At 42.3% G+C, this 14986-nt stretch overlaps 2 protein-coding genes across 2 annotated transcripts in view; one reads left to right on the top strand and one right to left on the bottom strand.

The window, feature by feature from the left end:
• The window catches only part of fhip1aa (FHF complex subunit HOOK interacting protein 1Aa), a 288301-nt gene extending 275877 nt beyond the window's left edge, over positions 1 to 12424 (top strand). The window contains exons 12-13 of the mRNA XM_070871447.1: positions 6280 to 6424; positions 10787 to 12424. Of these exons, the coding sequence (XP_070727548.1) occupies positions 6280 to 6424; positions 10787 to 11019 (378 nt within the window). The 3' untranslated portion in view covers positions 11020 to 12424. The remainder of the gene's footprint in view (positions 1 to 6279; positions 6425 to 10786) is intronic.
• Positions 11076 to 14986, bottom strand: part of gatb (glutamyl-tRNA(Gln) amidotransferase, subunit B) — a 101092-nt gene continuing 97181 nt past the window's right edge. Inside the window, exon 13 of the mRNA XM_070871448.1 lies at positions 11076 to 13237. Within this exon, the coding sequence (XP_070727549.1) occupies positions 13112 to 13237 (126 nt within the window). The 3' untranslated portion in view covers positions 11076 to 13111. The remainder of the gene's footprint in view (positions 13238 to 14986) is intronic.

The following is a 14986-nucleotide window of genomic DNA, read 5'->3' as shown; positions in this document are numbered from 1 at the left end:
TTCTTATTTTTTGACGAGCAGATTAAAATTGAGTGTAGTAAATGTGTTTTGCTCTGTTGCTCTGTATGTTCACTTGTTTGTAAAAGAAAACATGCATCAGGCCTTATCTCACGAGTATGTTGCAATCCATCAATTGAAACATTGAAGAAGCACAGTTGAAGGCCCTTGCAAAAGACACAATAATCTAGGTCAGATCACAAGGGAGCAGGTCCTATTGTTGCACCCCTGGGTTACACTATCGTATAATTAGATATTAGGCAGTATGAGTACTCGTGGACATCAGGGGCTAGAACCTCCACTTTTGTGGTTATCGGATATTTCCAGCTTGGGCGTTAAAAAGGATTTTCAGATCGCCGGCTTCTCGCTTATTCTCAAAGCACCTAGTCTGCGAGCGATATAAAATGGGTTGTAGCGTTAAATTTTTTTGACCTTCTGCCGTAGAGTGTGGCCATCCTTAGCAACAGCGTGGCAACGCTCGATTTCCGCAATTCAGGAGGTCAAGGGTCATCATGACGTGCGCAGAAGAGGAGACAGAGAGAGAGGGAGCTCAGAGGGACTGAAGGCGTGTGTGGGTGTGATGTGGCTGCTTTGGGAGGAAGGAGGGAGACTTTAGAGCATCACAGCAAGTAGACAAACAAAAAGTAGCTGTTACCAGCCACATATTTGCCCGAATTTGGCCTATAATGGAGAGGAGGAGGCATCACAGCACGCTGCGGAGACTGACGCTGGGAGAGGAGCATATTGGAGGGCGCAAAAAAGCCAGGAGGTTCTCGGACGAGGCAAATGCCTCCCTCCTGCAGGAGGTCGAGTCACGCTGGGGTGATTTGACACAGGGAGAGCGTGGGAAACCCACCCCAAAGGCATGCCAGAAGATATGGACCGAGATAGCAAAGGTGGTCTCGTCGGCGACCAACGAGGAGCGTGAGGGCAACCGATGCCGCAAACGATGGAACGACCTTGTGGGATCCGCAAGAGTAAGTATTACATTGATTTATATGTACTTATGTATTTATATAATTTGATTTGTAACAGTCATGAGTGACAATCAGCAGATGTGAGGTCTTTCACTTTACGGTGTACGTCTTTAGGTAAAGAATGATAATTTTCATAATCATGATTACATCTGTCGGTTATGTGTTGTATCAGTGTCTGTGACAGTACATGCAATGATCTCATGCCATGTCATCCTGTCACCTTCTACAGAAGAAGCTATCGACGATGAGGTCCATGCAGAGGCGAACGGGTGGGGGGCCACCAGACCCCAGCGACATCACAGAGATGGAGGAGCGGGTGCTCACACTTGTGGGGAAGCACCCCCGGACGCATCTGCAGACCCTGAAGTGATGCCACGTGGGTAAACCTTACATCATTGCGTCATGTAAAGTCTATAGATGCCACACCCACTCATATCCGAACAATCATATATGATAGATGATTTCTAAAATTGTCATAGAAATAATGATGGCCTAATGAAAATCAGTGCAATGCACATATGTTGATGGTCATGAAATGTGATGTCTGTGATGATTTTGAGAGCAGTATTGCTTTTGTTGTGCATATGCTGTGTGTAGTGCTGGACTCACCTTGTGACCCTACCACCCCCTTCTCCTCTAATAACCTAATTTGTGTTTTTCAGCTCAGCCAGCGGAGCTTCCCAAGGCAAGACCACAGAGGCCAGAAGGTGGAGGCGTGGGGCAGGAGTCGGCGGACGATCCTATATCTGGTGCAGAGGAGCTCTGATTCTCGCCCGTCAATCCGCTGGGTCTGTTCTCCACGGATGAGAACGCAGACTTCGAGGAACCTGCATCGCCACACTCCAGAAGCCATTCCACCCCAAGGCCACCTAGTGATCCTCCGGTCATTCCCGCCTCCACTCTGGAGGTACCGGCCCCAAGCACCTCTCCACAGGGCACCCCATTTGTCCCCAGGACAGCGCTGACCCCGCGGAGGTCCCGTGGACGCGGCAGGTCTGTTCCACGAGCGTGACATGACAGCAGAGAGATGGTACAGTTGTCCCGGAGGACTGTAGACATTGGTGACCAGCTCATCGAAGCATTGGGAGGCATATCCCGACAGCTGGCCACCATGACCGAATACATTCCGCGGATGGCAGAGGCCCTGAATGCGATAGCCAGGAACACTACTGCCACAGGCCTCCCAGTGGTCCCTGAGCGCGGCACTCCACCCCTAGGTTCTGCACCACCATTGTGAACGATAGATGAGAGCAAGGATCAAGATCCTGCTTCTGCATCAAAGAATGTTGCCCCCTCTGCACCTCCCGCTCCCGTACCCATACAATGACCACATCTGTCTTCATCCCCCCTCCCACCAATGAGGCACCGCCTGAGGAGCTCCTCAGCCAGGCACCATGGAGCGAGGAGGGGAAGGGATAGAGGTGGGGAGAAGAAGGGGAGGGGGGAAGGAAAGTGAGGTGCATGTCCGCAGGTGATGGCTGTGTTATATCTCCATCTGGGTGTATGCAATTTGTTGCAATGTATGGGGCTGGGGACCACGCTCCTGCTGTGCATTTGTATTCTGTGTTGCTGGACATGTTGAACATGTGATTTATGTGAATGGTGGAAAAAGTGGGATGTGGGCAGGGGTTGGGTGTTATTGCCTGTGATACTTATGATTTCAGACCAGTGTTGGTATAAAATTTTTGTTATTGAACATAACCTTGTTGCGCATTGTCTCAGATAGCTGCACCGTTACACACTGGTAATTCCTTATCATGAAAGGGTTAAATACAACTTAACATCAATCAGCGTAAACTTTAACTGGCAGCAAGGAGATGGGCACCATTGATGTCTGAGCTGCACACACACAGCATTGTGTCACCGTTGTCACTCACAGCAATGTTCTTTCAGGCAAATCTTTCAGATATCAGCTCCTGACGTAAGAGTGGGATTTTAAAAATGCCAGCCACACCGCTGGCGTTCGTTCAGAAGAGTTCCACTTTTTGTGAGCGGTTTTTTGGGCAAGCAATATTGTGGGCGATATGTGTGCGAGGTGGTGAAATTGACACTAGGCGATCTCATGGCCATTAGTTTCGGTAAATATGCTCTTTACGACAAAAAAAAGTGGGCAAGCGATATTATTGAATCTCGGCGTTAAATCATTGCGGAAATTAACGCTGGCCGGTATTTTGGACGTTGATTTCGCCCATTCTGATGATTACGCCCCAAAAAAGTGGACAGGCGGTGATATTTTTTCCCGGCATTAAGCACATGGGAAAAGTAACATTTGGCGATAAGTTTCCTAAAAATGGGTGTCAGTTTCCATTTGTGGCTAAATGGGCGATATCTGGGCGTTATACGTCATTTCAGCGGTAAAATGAGCGTTAAGTGGGCATTAAGCATGCAAAAAAGGTGGAGGTTCTAGCCTAAGGACCCTGAATTTGCGGTTGGAGGCTTCCCGTGGGGAAATGCCTGCAATCTGCAAATAAAATGCCTGGTGGTTCGGAGATTCACGGTCCTGGGCCTCTCTGGGTAGCTACGGGTAGAGGTCCACATATCTCAGGGGCGCAGGCAGTTTGCAAGCACCGCTAGGATCGCGTGGGCTTGCCCAACCAGTAACAGGGAATCCCCATTCATGCTTCAAGAGATTCCGTATGGAATCCCCATAAGTATGAATGGGAATACCCAAAAAACCACATCTACACATCAAATAAATAAAAAAAATTACATATTTAAAATGAATTAAAATGGCATTTAATTAAATACTTAAAACAAAAAATTATTTGCATGTTTTAAAGGGGCTAAAAATAAACTTACCTTATTGCACAGGTTTTTTAATGTATAAATGATAAAATTCTATTTTTAGATTTTTTTAAACTCTTATGCTGGTAAAAGCAAGCCTTACGCCTGTTTTTATCAGGCGTAAGAATTTCATGGGCATTTGCTGGGCAGAAGTTGGGCAAACTCTCCGCCCGCGAATACCCTTTTCCCGGAGATGAGGATGATCCGTTAAGAAAAGTCTTGACAGGCAGCATCCGGGTTTTCGCACGTGAAAACCCGGCCCCTATGGGCGCTTCTCGTACGCGCCCACAGGGGCCATAAATTATGGTCCAAGATGTTCGGACTACTTACAGGAGGAAGCAGCTCCGCTGTACCCAAGGAATATCTAAGGTAGACCTGAAACTCTTACCACGTCCCTTAGGAGTCAACAAGCTGGTTAAAGGTAAGCCTAACCCTGTCCTCATTGAATATCCAAATGAACACTTCCTGTAGGAGTCAGCAGTGATTTGGAGCAAAAATACGGCCTGAATTCTCCCTATATTCACAGCTTCCCACAAGGATGCCCAGGTCAACTCGCTAGCTGAGATCGGCTAACTTAGGATTTGAACCCTAGGATAATCTTACTGTTCTGAATGTCTCCGTACCACAACATTGAACCATAGCAGAAGATATCTTTGATTTGTTTATTGTTCAGACTTAATTTAATGTCCTCTGCACTGTAACCATAGCAACATGAAATCAGTTGTGAGGTAGTATAGATCTCTAATATGTGACACGGGTTTGTTTGTATAAATGTTGTTGTTTCATAAGCACAGTTAAAGGAGGTAATTTCTTTTGACCTGTGTCAAAGTTAGATATTTTCAAGGATAGACTTGCTTTCAGCTTTCAATATGACCTTTACAGCTTTCAAAATATATGGAAGCAAATCTTTATCTTAGTACTTTGTAAACTTAGTATTCTGTAAACATTTGCTAATAGTTGAAAGAGAGAAATATAGACACTAATAGGGACAGGACAACGGTGACCAATATTATCATCATCATAGGCAGTCCCTCGGAATCGAGGAAGACTTGCTTCCACTCTTAAAATGAGTCCTTAGGTGGCTGAACAGTCCAATACGAGAGCCACAGGCCCTGTCACTGGTGGGACAGATTTTCCGCATGCTCTTTCTACTACCCGTGCTTGATTTCTGTATGCTCTCGGCGATGAGACTCGAGGTGCTCAACGCCCTCTCGGGTGCACTTCCTCCACTTAGGGTGGTCTTTGGCCAGGGACTCCCAGGTGTCGGTGGGAATGTTGCACTTTATCAGGGAGGCTTTGAGGGTGTCCTTGTAACGTTTCCTCTGCCCACCTTTGGCTCGTTTGCCGTGAAGGAGTTCCGAGTAGAGCGCATGCTTTGGGAGTCTCGTGTCTGGCATGCGGACAATGTGGCCTGCCCAGTGGAGCTGATCAAGTGTGGTCAATACTTCAGTGCTGGAGATGTTGGCCTGGTCGAGGACGCTAATGTTGGTGTGCCTGTCCTCCCAGGGGATTTGTAGGATCTTGCGGAGACATCGTTGGTGGTATTTCTCCAGTGACTTGAGGTGTCTACTGTACATGGTCCATGTCTCTGAGCCATACCGTAGTCATTGAATGGTAAGATATGTAATACCTATGATTCTACTTGTAGTGAGCTCGCTATCTTGCATACAGCTTCCCATGTAGCATACAGTCCTCCAGTACATAACTCACACGAAGAATAGTTGTTTTGGTTTAGATAGCAAGTGTTGGCATCCTGTTTGGTTAGAGGATCATGCAAGCTGCAGATAGATGTATAATTTAAGAACAGAGGTCACTGGATAGCAATCAGGAGAGGGAACACTGACTGATTTTTCATCCTCTGAGTGGGGACCCTGATGCCAACTGTAGTTACCCTGTTGCTGCCCCCTGCTGAGTTCAGCTAACTCAACACAGATTAAGAATCAGCCTTGTGATCTTCCTGCTCTGTCTGGCGCAGTACCACAATGGTTTGTGTTATTTGATTGTTTTCTTTGGAAAAAATAGTTCAGAAAAGAAAGTCTGTTCAAAACAATCAAGGTAAGATAGTGGTGTTATGTCTCAAATAAAGCAATGTGACTGAGTACTGTAGACTTAGTCTCTTTATTCTAACTCCAGAGTGCTGGCACAGCATGGGAGGCCTGCTTATGTGCAGTGCTCCCACGGGATGCTGGGATCCCTTGGGACTCCAACAGATGCGCCCTCTGGTGGTGGTAGAATGCTGGTTACAAAGTGTTGCATACATAACAAGTGGCATGTGATCACTTGATAACTTTGCAAAATATGTTAGGATGGCTGACCTTTAAATTACTGAAAGGCAATGCTTTTGAATTCATATTTATTCTGAACTGAAAATGAATGCAAAGCCTATTTAATATAGATGTAGAGTAAAATAAATATGAAAAATTCATTTTCTAGTTGCTTAAATGAAACATTTCACTTTTTCATTGAACAAGTAACAAAAACGAACAGCAGTTTTGATAATTCAGTGTTTGTGTACACACAGGTGCTGGCATCAGTGAAAAATACAATTGAACAATTTGCTTCGACAAGGGAAGACTTCTCATCATTCTTGACCCAAACTCGGGAATATCTGCTCTCTCGGGTGGAGATCCCCAATTCACACACAGGAATATTCACAGCCAAAAATGGTACCTTTTTAAAAACTTTGTCCATGCTTACATTTATGGAATCAAAGAATCTTACAGCACAGAAGGCTGCCATTCAGCCCATTGTGCCTGTGCCAGCTCTTTGAAAGAGATATCCATTAGTTCCACTCCCCTGCTCTTTCCCCGTAGCTTGCAATTTTCTTAATTATTTTTTTTATTCGTTCCTGGGATGAGTGTCACTACCCAGGCCAGCATTTATTGCCCATCCCCAATTGCCCTTGAGAAGGTGGTGGTGAGCCTCCTTCTTGAACCGTTGCAGTCTGTGTGGTGAAGGTACTCCCACAGTGCTGTTAGGGAGTTCCAGGATTTTGACCTAGTGACGATGAAGGAACAGCGATACAGGCCATCCTGATTTGGAAATACAACTTGAAGGGGAACGTGCAAGTGATGGTGTTCCCATACAACTGCTGCTTCTAAGTGGTAAAGATCACGGGTTTGGGAGGTGTTGTCGAAGAAGCCTTGGCGAGTTACTGTAGTGCATCTTGTAGATGGTCCATGGGTGCACCGGTGGTGGAGAAAATGAATTTTTAAGGTGGTGGATAGGGTGCCAATCAAACAGGCTGCTTTGTTCTGGATGGCCTTTGGATTGCTAGTCCAGGATTTCATTATTAGACTCAAGGAGCCAAATTGAAAAACATACGAGTGTAGTAACAATGATTATATTTAAACATGTTTAGCATTTTTTTTGTAAATAACTGACAGACAATGTGTTAAGATTTTCTAATTTTTAAATTATAAAATGATGACTACTAGGTTCTTACTGCTGGTACTTTTGCTTACTAATTGCAGGTCCTCTGTGAAATAACATTATTCTAACATAAAAATAACCAATCCCAATATTTATTTGATGCAATTCCAAAACCCTTTTAATTTCTGTTGGCAATTATGTTCTTCTCAAGGTTTTGGAATACAAGTTCTACTTTGGGTACATTGTACAGGGCCTTGGTGAGACCACACCTGGAGTACTGTGCACAAATATTTTGCATCAGTCTTTACGGTAGAGAACACAAAAAATATCCCAACAGTGGATAGTCAATGGGCTACGGGGGAGGGCGGGGAGGAACTTAACACAATCACAATCACAATCACTAAGGAGGTGGTACTCAGTAAGATAATGGGACTAAAGACAGATAAATCCCCTGGACCTGATGGCTTGCATCCGAGATTTTAAGAGAAGTAGCAGCAGGGATAGTGGATGCATTGGTTGTAATTTACCAAAATTCCCTGGATTCTGGGGAGGTCCCAGCAGATTGGAAAACTGCAAATGTAACGCCCCTATTTAAAAAAGGAAGCAGACAAAAAGCAGGAAACTATAGATCAGTTAGCCCAACATCTGTGGTTGGGAAAATGTTGGAGTCCATTATTAAAGAAGCAGTAGCAGGATATTTGGAAAAGCAAAATTCAGTTAGGCAGAGTCAGCATGGATTTATGAAGGGGAAGTCATGTTTGACAAATTTGCTGGAATTCTTTGAGGATGTAACGAACAGGGTGGATAAAGGGGAACCAGTGGATGTGGTGTATTTGAACTTCCAGAAGGCATTTGACAAGGTGCCACATAAAAGGTTACTGCACAAAAGTTCACGGGGTTGGGGGTAATCTTTAGCATGGATAGAGGATTGGCTAACTAACAGAAAACAGAGAGTCGGGATAAATGGTTCATTCTCAGGTTGGCAATCAGTAACTAGTGGGGTGCCGCAGGGATCAGTGCTGGCACCCAACTATTTACAATCTATATTAACGACTTGGATGAAGGGACTGAGTGTAACATAGCCAAGTCTGCTGACGATACAAAGATGGGGAAAAGTAATGTGTGAGGAGGACACAAAAAAACCTGCAAAAGCACATAGACAGGCTAAGTGAGTGGGCAAAAATTTGGCAGATGCAGTATAATGTTGGAAAGTGTGAGGTCATGCACTTTGGCAGAAAAAAATCTAAGAGTAAGTTATTATTTAAATGGAGAAAAATTGCAAAGTGCTGCAGTACAGCGGGACCTGGTGCATGAAACACACAAGGTTAGTATGCAGGTACAGCAAGTGATCAGGAAGACCAGTGGAATCTTGGCCTTTATTGCAAAGGGGATGGAGTATAAAAGCAGGGAAGTCTTGCTACAGTTACACAGGGTATTGGTGAAGTCATACCTGGAATACTGCATACAGTTTTGGTTTCCATATTTAAGAAAAAATATACTTGCTTTGGAAGCAGTTCAGAGAAGGTTCATTAGGTTGATTCGGGAGATGAGGGGGTTGACTTATGAAGAAAGGTTGAGTAGGTTGGGCCTCTACTCATTGGAATTCAGAAGAATGAGAGGTGATCTTATTGAGACGTATAAGATTGTGAGGGGGCTTGACAAGCTGGATGCAGAGAGGATGTTTCCACTGATAGGGGAGGCTAGAACTAGAGGGCATAATCTTAGAGTAAAGGACCGCCCATTTAAAACTGAGATGAGAAATTTATTCTCCGAGGGTTGCAAATCTATAGAATTCGTTGCCTCAGAGAGCTGTGGAAGCTGGGTCATTGAATAAATTTAAGACAGAGATAGACAGTTTCTTAACCGATAAGGGAATATGGGGAGCGGGAAGGGAAGTGAACCTGAATCCATGATCGGATCAGCCATGATCGTATTAAATGGTGGAGCAGGCTCGAGGAGCCGTATGCCCTACTCCTGCTCCTATTTCTTATGTTTTGATATCCTTATCTAAGGAAGAATTTACTTGCCTTAGAGGCTTAGCAACAAAGGTTCACTAGATTGATTCCTGGGATGAAAGGGCTGTCTTATGATGGGAGATTATATAGAATGGGCCTATAGTCTCTGGAGTTTAGAAGAATGAGAGGTAATCTCATTGAAACATATAAGATTCTGAAGGGGATTGACAGGGTAGATGCTGAGAGGTTGTTTCCCCTGGCTGGAGTGTCTAGAACTAGGGGTCACAGTCTCAGGATAAGAGGTAGGCCATTTAAGACAGAGATGAGGAGGAATTTCTTCACTGAGGATAGTGAATCTTTGGAATTCTCTGCCCCAGAGGGCTGTGGATGCTGAGTCTCTGAATATATTCAAGGCTGAGATAGATAGATTTTTGGAGTTTAGGGGAATCAAGGGATATGGAGACCGGGTGGGAAAGTGGCGTTGAAGTCGATGATTAGCTATGGTCTTATTGAATGGCAGAGCAGGCTTGAGGGGCCATATTTCTTATGTTCTTATTGTGTCAGCATCAAGGATTACACCAGGACAAGTAGATCATGATTACATATGAACAAAAAAAAAATAAGACTAGCTGTTCCATCGAGCCTGCCACATACAGTTGTGATGCCTTAAGCATCATGATTCATTACACCCCCACGCACAACACAATCTCCTGGGAGAGGCAATTAAAAAAAACAAGGCCAATTTAGGCTTCCTCCCTATCCTGCTTAGATGATTAAAACTAGACCGAAGAAACTATATTTTGGGATGGGGTGGGGGATCTCTGATGAAATATCCACACCTGAAATGTGGGATGTAAATTGGCAGTCGTGGATCAGATTGGCTTCAAAGGAAAAGAGAATCAGGCAGACGTGTAACAAACACTACCACCAATTTTCTGTGGTCGCCAAAAATGAAAATCACTCCCATTAACTCATCTGTGTTCTCCTCAAATGCTGACGGACTTGACAAGTGTTTCCACCATTTTCAGTTTCTGTTTAATAGGGCAAGTGATTTCAGCTCCTTCCTTATTGGTCAGGGAGTAAATCAACTTTTGGGGATATCAAGGCTTACAGACTAAGAGTCCCAAATTTGATTTCTACCTGGTTAGCAATGGTCTCAGTTGGAGCAGCTGTGAGGATACTACAATTAGGTTCAGTAGAGAAAGAAATCAGCCAGCATGTGAAGCTTGGGAGAGGGCAGTACTGGGGTTCAGTGATGACAGTCCAATGCTCAAATAGCATGAAGAACAGTCACTTGGGCAAGATAAGTGTTACTGATGCCAGTATTCCACCATCCAGAGCCTTCAACTGACGTGGGAAAAAAATCAAGAACAAAAAACAATAAAGGTTAAATAAATTATGTAATAAGAAAAGACTTCTGCCACTGACAGTTTGTGAATCCAGAAGAAAGCCTTGTGTACAAATTGAAAGATAAGGTAGTTCTTGTGGTTGAAGGGAGGTTATAAAAGGCTTTAACATCTTGAGATTCCCCCATTTGGATAACTGCATATTTATTGTACATAAAGATTGAACAAATAAGGATGAAAAATTTAACTATCAGTTTGAATTTATGGAAAAAATCATGAGCTAATTATGTGAATAGTATATGAAAAATACACATCATTAGTAACTGACTTTCTTTCCTGAAAACCTCTCTTGCAGAAATTAAGCATAGTCAAAGTGTTGCAGAAAATGGACAAAAGCCTCCACGTAGTACCCAAAATGCACAACAGCTGCTTTCAAGTAATTTCAGCAAGCCACTGGCTCTTTCCTTGCACGTGAAAAATGCTATTAATGCAGTGGTCATCTTCGCAGAATTTCTCAAGGAACTTGCAGCAATTGCACAAGAACATTCAATTTTATCTCACACTCCCCTGGAGGAATGTGAAGAATAATTCTTACAAGTTTCAAGAAATGGTTTTTAATGCAAATTATGCTTTCTACTTTTTAAACCTTTTCCAAAGTAATACCATGTTTCTACCAAGCCTTAACTAGTGAGACCTACTGATACTGAGATTGGATTGGTGGGGGTGGGGAGAAAGAGGGGAAAAAACTATTTTGCTTCAACAAAATGAGGAGAGACAGATAGCACAGAATTGTTTCCCAAAACTTTTGTTTTGAAATGCAGCAGCCTTATTTTAGTAGAATATGCACACATGAAATTTTCTCTCTATGCAAGCTGCAATGTAAGTGAATTTTTACAGGGCACAAAAACATTTACATTTTTTAAAATGTCAATGGGTATTGTATTTTCTGTCTATATATAAATATCATACATACACACACCTCTGGCAATTTGTGGATTGGAGTTGTACACATTTGAGTCTGTTCTTTAAATGTCTGACCTTATTCATCTTGTAACATTATGCTGCGAATAGTACCAAAGACCAAATGAAAGAACAATGCAGAATGAGACTTTCTGCCATTGGATGCTGATAAAGCAATCGTTTCACTGACTTAAATGACATTTCATTTGTCTTTTTTCTATCTTTTTGATGAACCTATTTAACAAATTGTTGTAAAAGTAACATTGTAAGCTTAAGACAAGGACATGAAATGAAATTTGCTTTCTGTGGATGTATTTCAGCACATTTTTTATACACTGTAGAGATGGTACTGTTTGTATATGTATGCCTAGTCGGTGGCAGTATGGGAGGCAGCACAGTCTTGAGGACTACTGTTGGTAAACCCTTTGTGTTGAATGTTACCTTGAGATTATTTCCTTTTGCAACATCAGTAGAAATGATAAAAACAAATTTCTAAACTTTAATAGAATTACAAAAATATTTAAAATTCAAGTCTTAAGTTGAGTATGCCCATTATAAAATGATTTTTTTTTAAATTGTGGTTTCAAGATGCTACTCCAGATCTGAGGGTTCATGGTATTTATAAATAAGTTGGGAAGTTCCTTCTGATGAGTAAAATAACTTATTAAACAACCGTCAGTAGATTCAATAAAAAGTACCGTGTGTCTGTGCAAGCTGCTATTTTAAGGGAGAACTGTTTATTTTTTACATTGCAGCAGATTAATTTCAAGCATTAAAGTTTTCTGAAAATGGGTACTGATTGGGATGATTTTAGAAAGATGTATAAAAAGCTAGTGCCGTACAGAAGTTAGTTTTTAATGTAACATTCTTAAATTAGTTTCTCGAGAAATGTACCATTCCTAGTCAGAAACGTGTTGCAGTTAAGAATCTTTTGCTGTAACAAAAGTACTTTAATAATTTAATTTTTATCAGTCAAAAGTATTTGTTAAATCCACAGTCAGGAGAATAGAAGAGTTGCAGATCCCATTAATACCTCCCCATGGTGGCTATTGAGCAGCACCACTACAAAAAGAATTCTAACTGCAGTCTCTGACTTGCAAGTCAAATGTCTGTCAACCCAAGTTCATCTTAAATCTGTTCCAAAGCAGGTTTTTAAAAATAGAAATCTCAGACTGGATGTGAGCCATCATCACTTCACTTCAGGCTACTGCACAAACCTGAACAGGGGTTTGCATTGATCTGAACCCACCGAGTATTAATAAACAAAAAAAAAGAAAAAGTCACTACACAAGTTACAGAACTATCTAGTTACATCTTTTCTTAGTAATTTATGGTTTTCAAAGTCAATTACATTTAGGAAAACTAGTATTTTTTCATGATTAGTACAATTCAGGAAGTTGTCTGTCATACACAATTTGCCTGCAATTCATCATGGTAATAATGGATACGTACAACTGTACAAATATTGCAGGTAACGAGTAGGATATGTTTAATAATTAACATGCAATTTAAAAAAAAATTCCATCAACCTCAAATTATGTGGCAGAACCCCCAGAGAATAAATGTAAACAACTGTGTCTGGGGATTCCGTCAATTACTCATCGAAGTTATGGCAATAGATTTGGACAACCCACTGCAACTTCAGAGGCTTAATTCCGATTGATTCAATGTAACTGCTGAATTAAATCAGTTTTGCTTTCTGTCTTGATTGTTGCAGCTTTCAGGACAGTTTCTTTTCCAAAATGGCTTTCACCAGGGTAGGGGCGGCCCGGCCTTGTGTTGCCCTCTGAACCTGGCCAATCAGTTTATTTAACACTTTCCAGTTTCCTTGCTGTATTTCAGAAACCTACAAAATAAGTGAAAGCAAGGCAGGACTGTAACCAGGCGAAGCACAAATACGATTTTCATCTTGTATCATTACTACAACCTAGTGTTTTTGAACATTGCAAAGTAGTTTCTGTCTCCAGTTATAAAGAAATGTTTGGCAAGATAACCATATGCACAACTTCAACCCAAGAAATCAGTATGAACAGTGCACCTAACCCCTTTAACACTCCCAAGTGCCTTGATGGTTACATTATTTAATCTAGTGGGACAGCAGCTTGAACAGAAAATATTTTAATTTCAATTCTGAATAGCAACATTTGTACAATTACAAATATCCACATTGCGATTACAAGTACTAGGCAAATTAATGGAACCAAAGGTGGCTAAGTCCCCTGGGCCTGATGGCCTGCATCCCAGGGTCTTAAAAGAAGTGTCTGCAGAGATAGTGGATGCATTGGTTGTAATCTACCAAAATTCCCTGGATTCTGGAGAGGTCCCAGCGGATTGGAAAACCGCAAATGTAACGCTCCCATTTAAGAAAGGAGGGAGACAGAAAGCAGGAAACTATAGACCAGTTAGCCTAACATCAGTCACTGGGAAAATGCTAGAGTCCATTAAGGAAGTAGTAGCAGTACATTTAGAAAATCAGCATGGTTTTATGAAAGAGAAATCATGTTTGACAAATTTGCTGGAGTTCTTTGAGGATGTAATGAGCAGGATGGATAAGGGGGAACCAATGGATGTGGCGTATTTGGATTTCCAGACCGCATTCAATAAGGTGCCACATAAAAGGTTACTAACAGAAAACAGAGAGTCGGGATAAATGGGTCATTTTCAGGTTGGCAAACTGTAACTAGTTGTGTGCCACAGGGATCAGTGCTGGGGCCTCAACTACTTACAATCCATATTAATGACTTAGATGAAGGGACTGAATATAATGTAGCCAAATATGCTGATGATACAAAGATAGGTGAGAAAGCAAGTTGTGAGGAGGAAGAAAAGAACCTGCAAAGGGATATAGACAGGCTAAGTGAGTGGGCAAAAATTTGGCAGATGGAATATAATGTGGGAAAATGTGAGGTTATCAACTTTGGTAGGAAAAAAAAGCAAATTATTATTTAAATGGGGAAATTACAAAATGCTGCGGTACAGAGGGATCTGGGGGTCCTTGTACATGAAACACAAAAAGTTAGCATGCAGGCACAGCAAGTAATTAGGAATGCAAATGGAATGTTGGCCTTTATTGCAAGGGGGAAGTAGTATAAAAGTAGAAAAGTCCTGCTACAACTGGAGTACTGCGTACGGTTTTGGTCTCCTTATTTAAGGAGGGATATACTTGCATTGGAGGCAGTTCAAAGAAGGTTCATGAGGTTAATTCCTGAGATGAAGGGGTTGTCTTACGAAGAAAGGTTGAGCAGGTTGGGTCTATACTCATTGGAGTTTAGAAGAATTAGAGGTGATCTTATGAAATGTACAAGAGTCTGAAGGGGCTTGATTGAGTAGATCCAGAGAGGATGTATCCCCTCGTGGGGGAATCTAGAACTGGGGGCATAGTTTCAGAATAAGGAGTCGCCCATTTAAAATGGAAATTAGGAAACATTTCTTCTCAGAGGGTCGTGAATCTTTGGAATTCTCTACCCCAGAGAGTTGTGGCAGCTAGGTCATTGAATATATTTAAGGTAGAGATAGACAGATTTTTGAACGATAAGGGAGTCCAGGGTTATGGGGAGCGAGCAGGGAAGTGGAGTCGAGGCCAAGATCAGATGAA

Source organism: Pristiophorus japonicus, chromosome 2 (genome assembly GCF_044704955.1).
Source record: "Pristiophorus japonicus isolate sPriJap1 chromosome 2, sPriJap1.hap1, whole genome shotgun sequence".
NCBI classification, from domain to species: Eukaryota; Metazoa; Chordata; class Chondrichthyes; family Pristiophoridae; genus Pristiophorus; species Pristiophorus japonicus.
The sequence above is the reverse complement of the archived record's forward strand: the minus strand, read 5'-3'. Positions and strand labels throughout refer to the sequence as shown.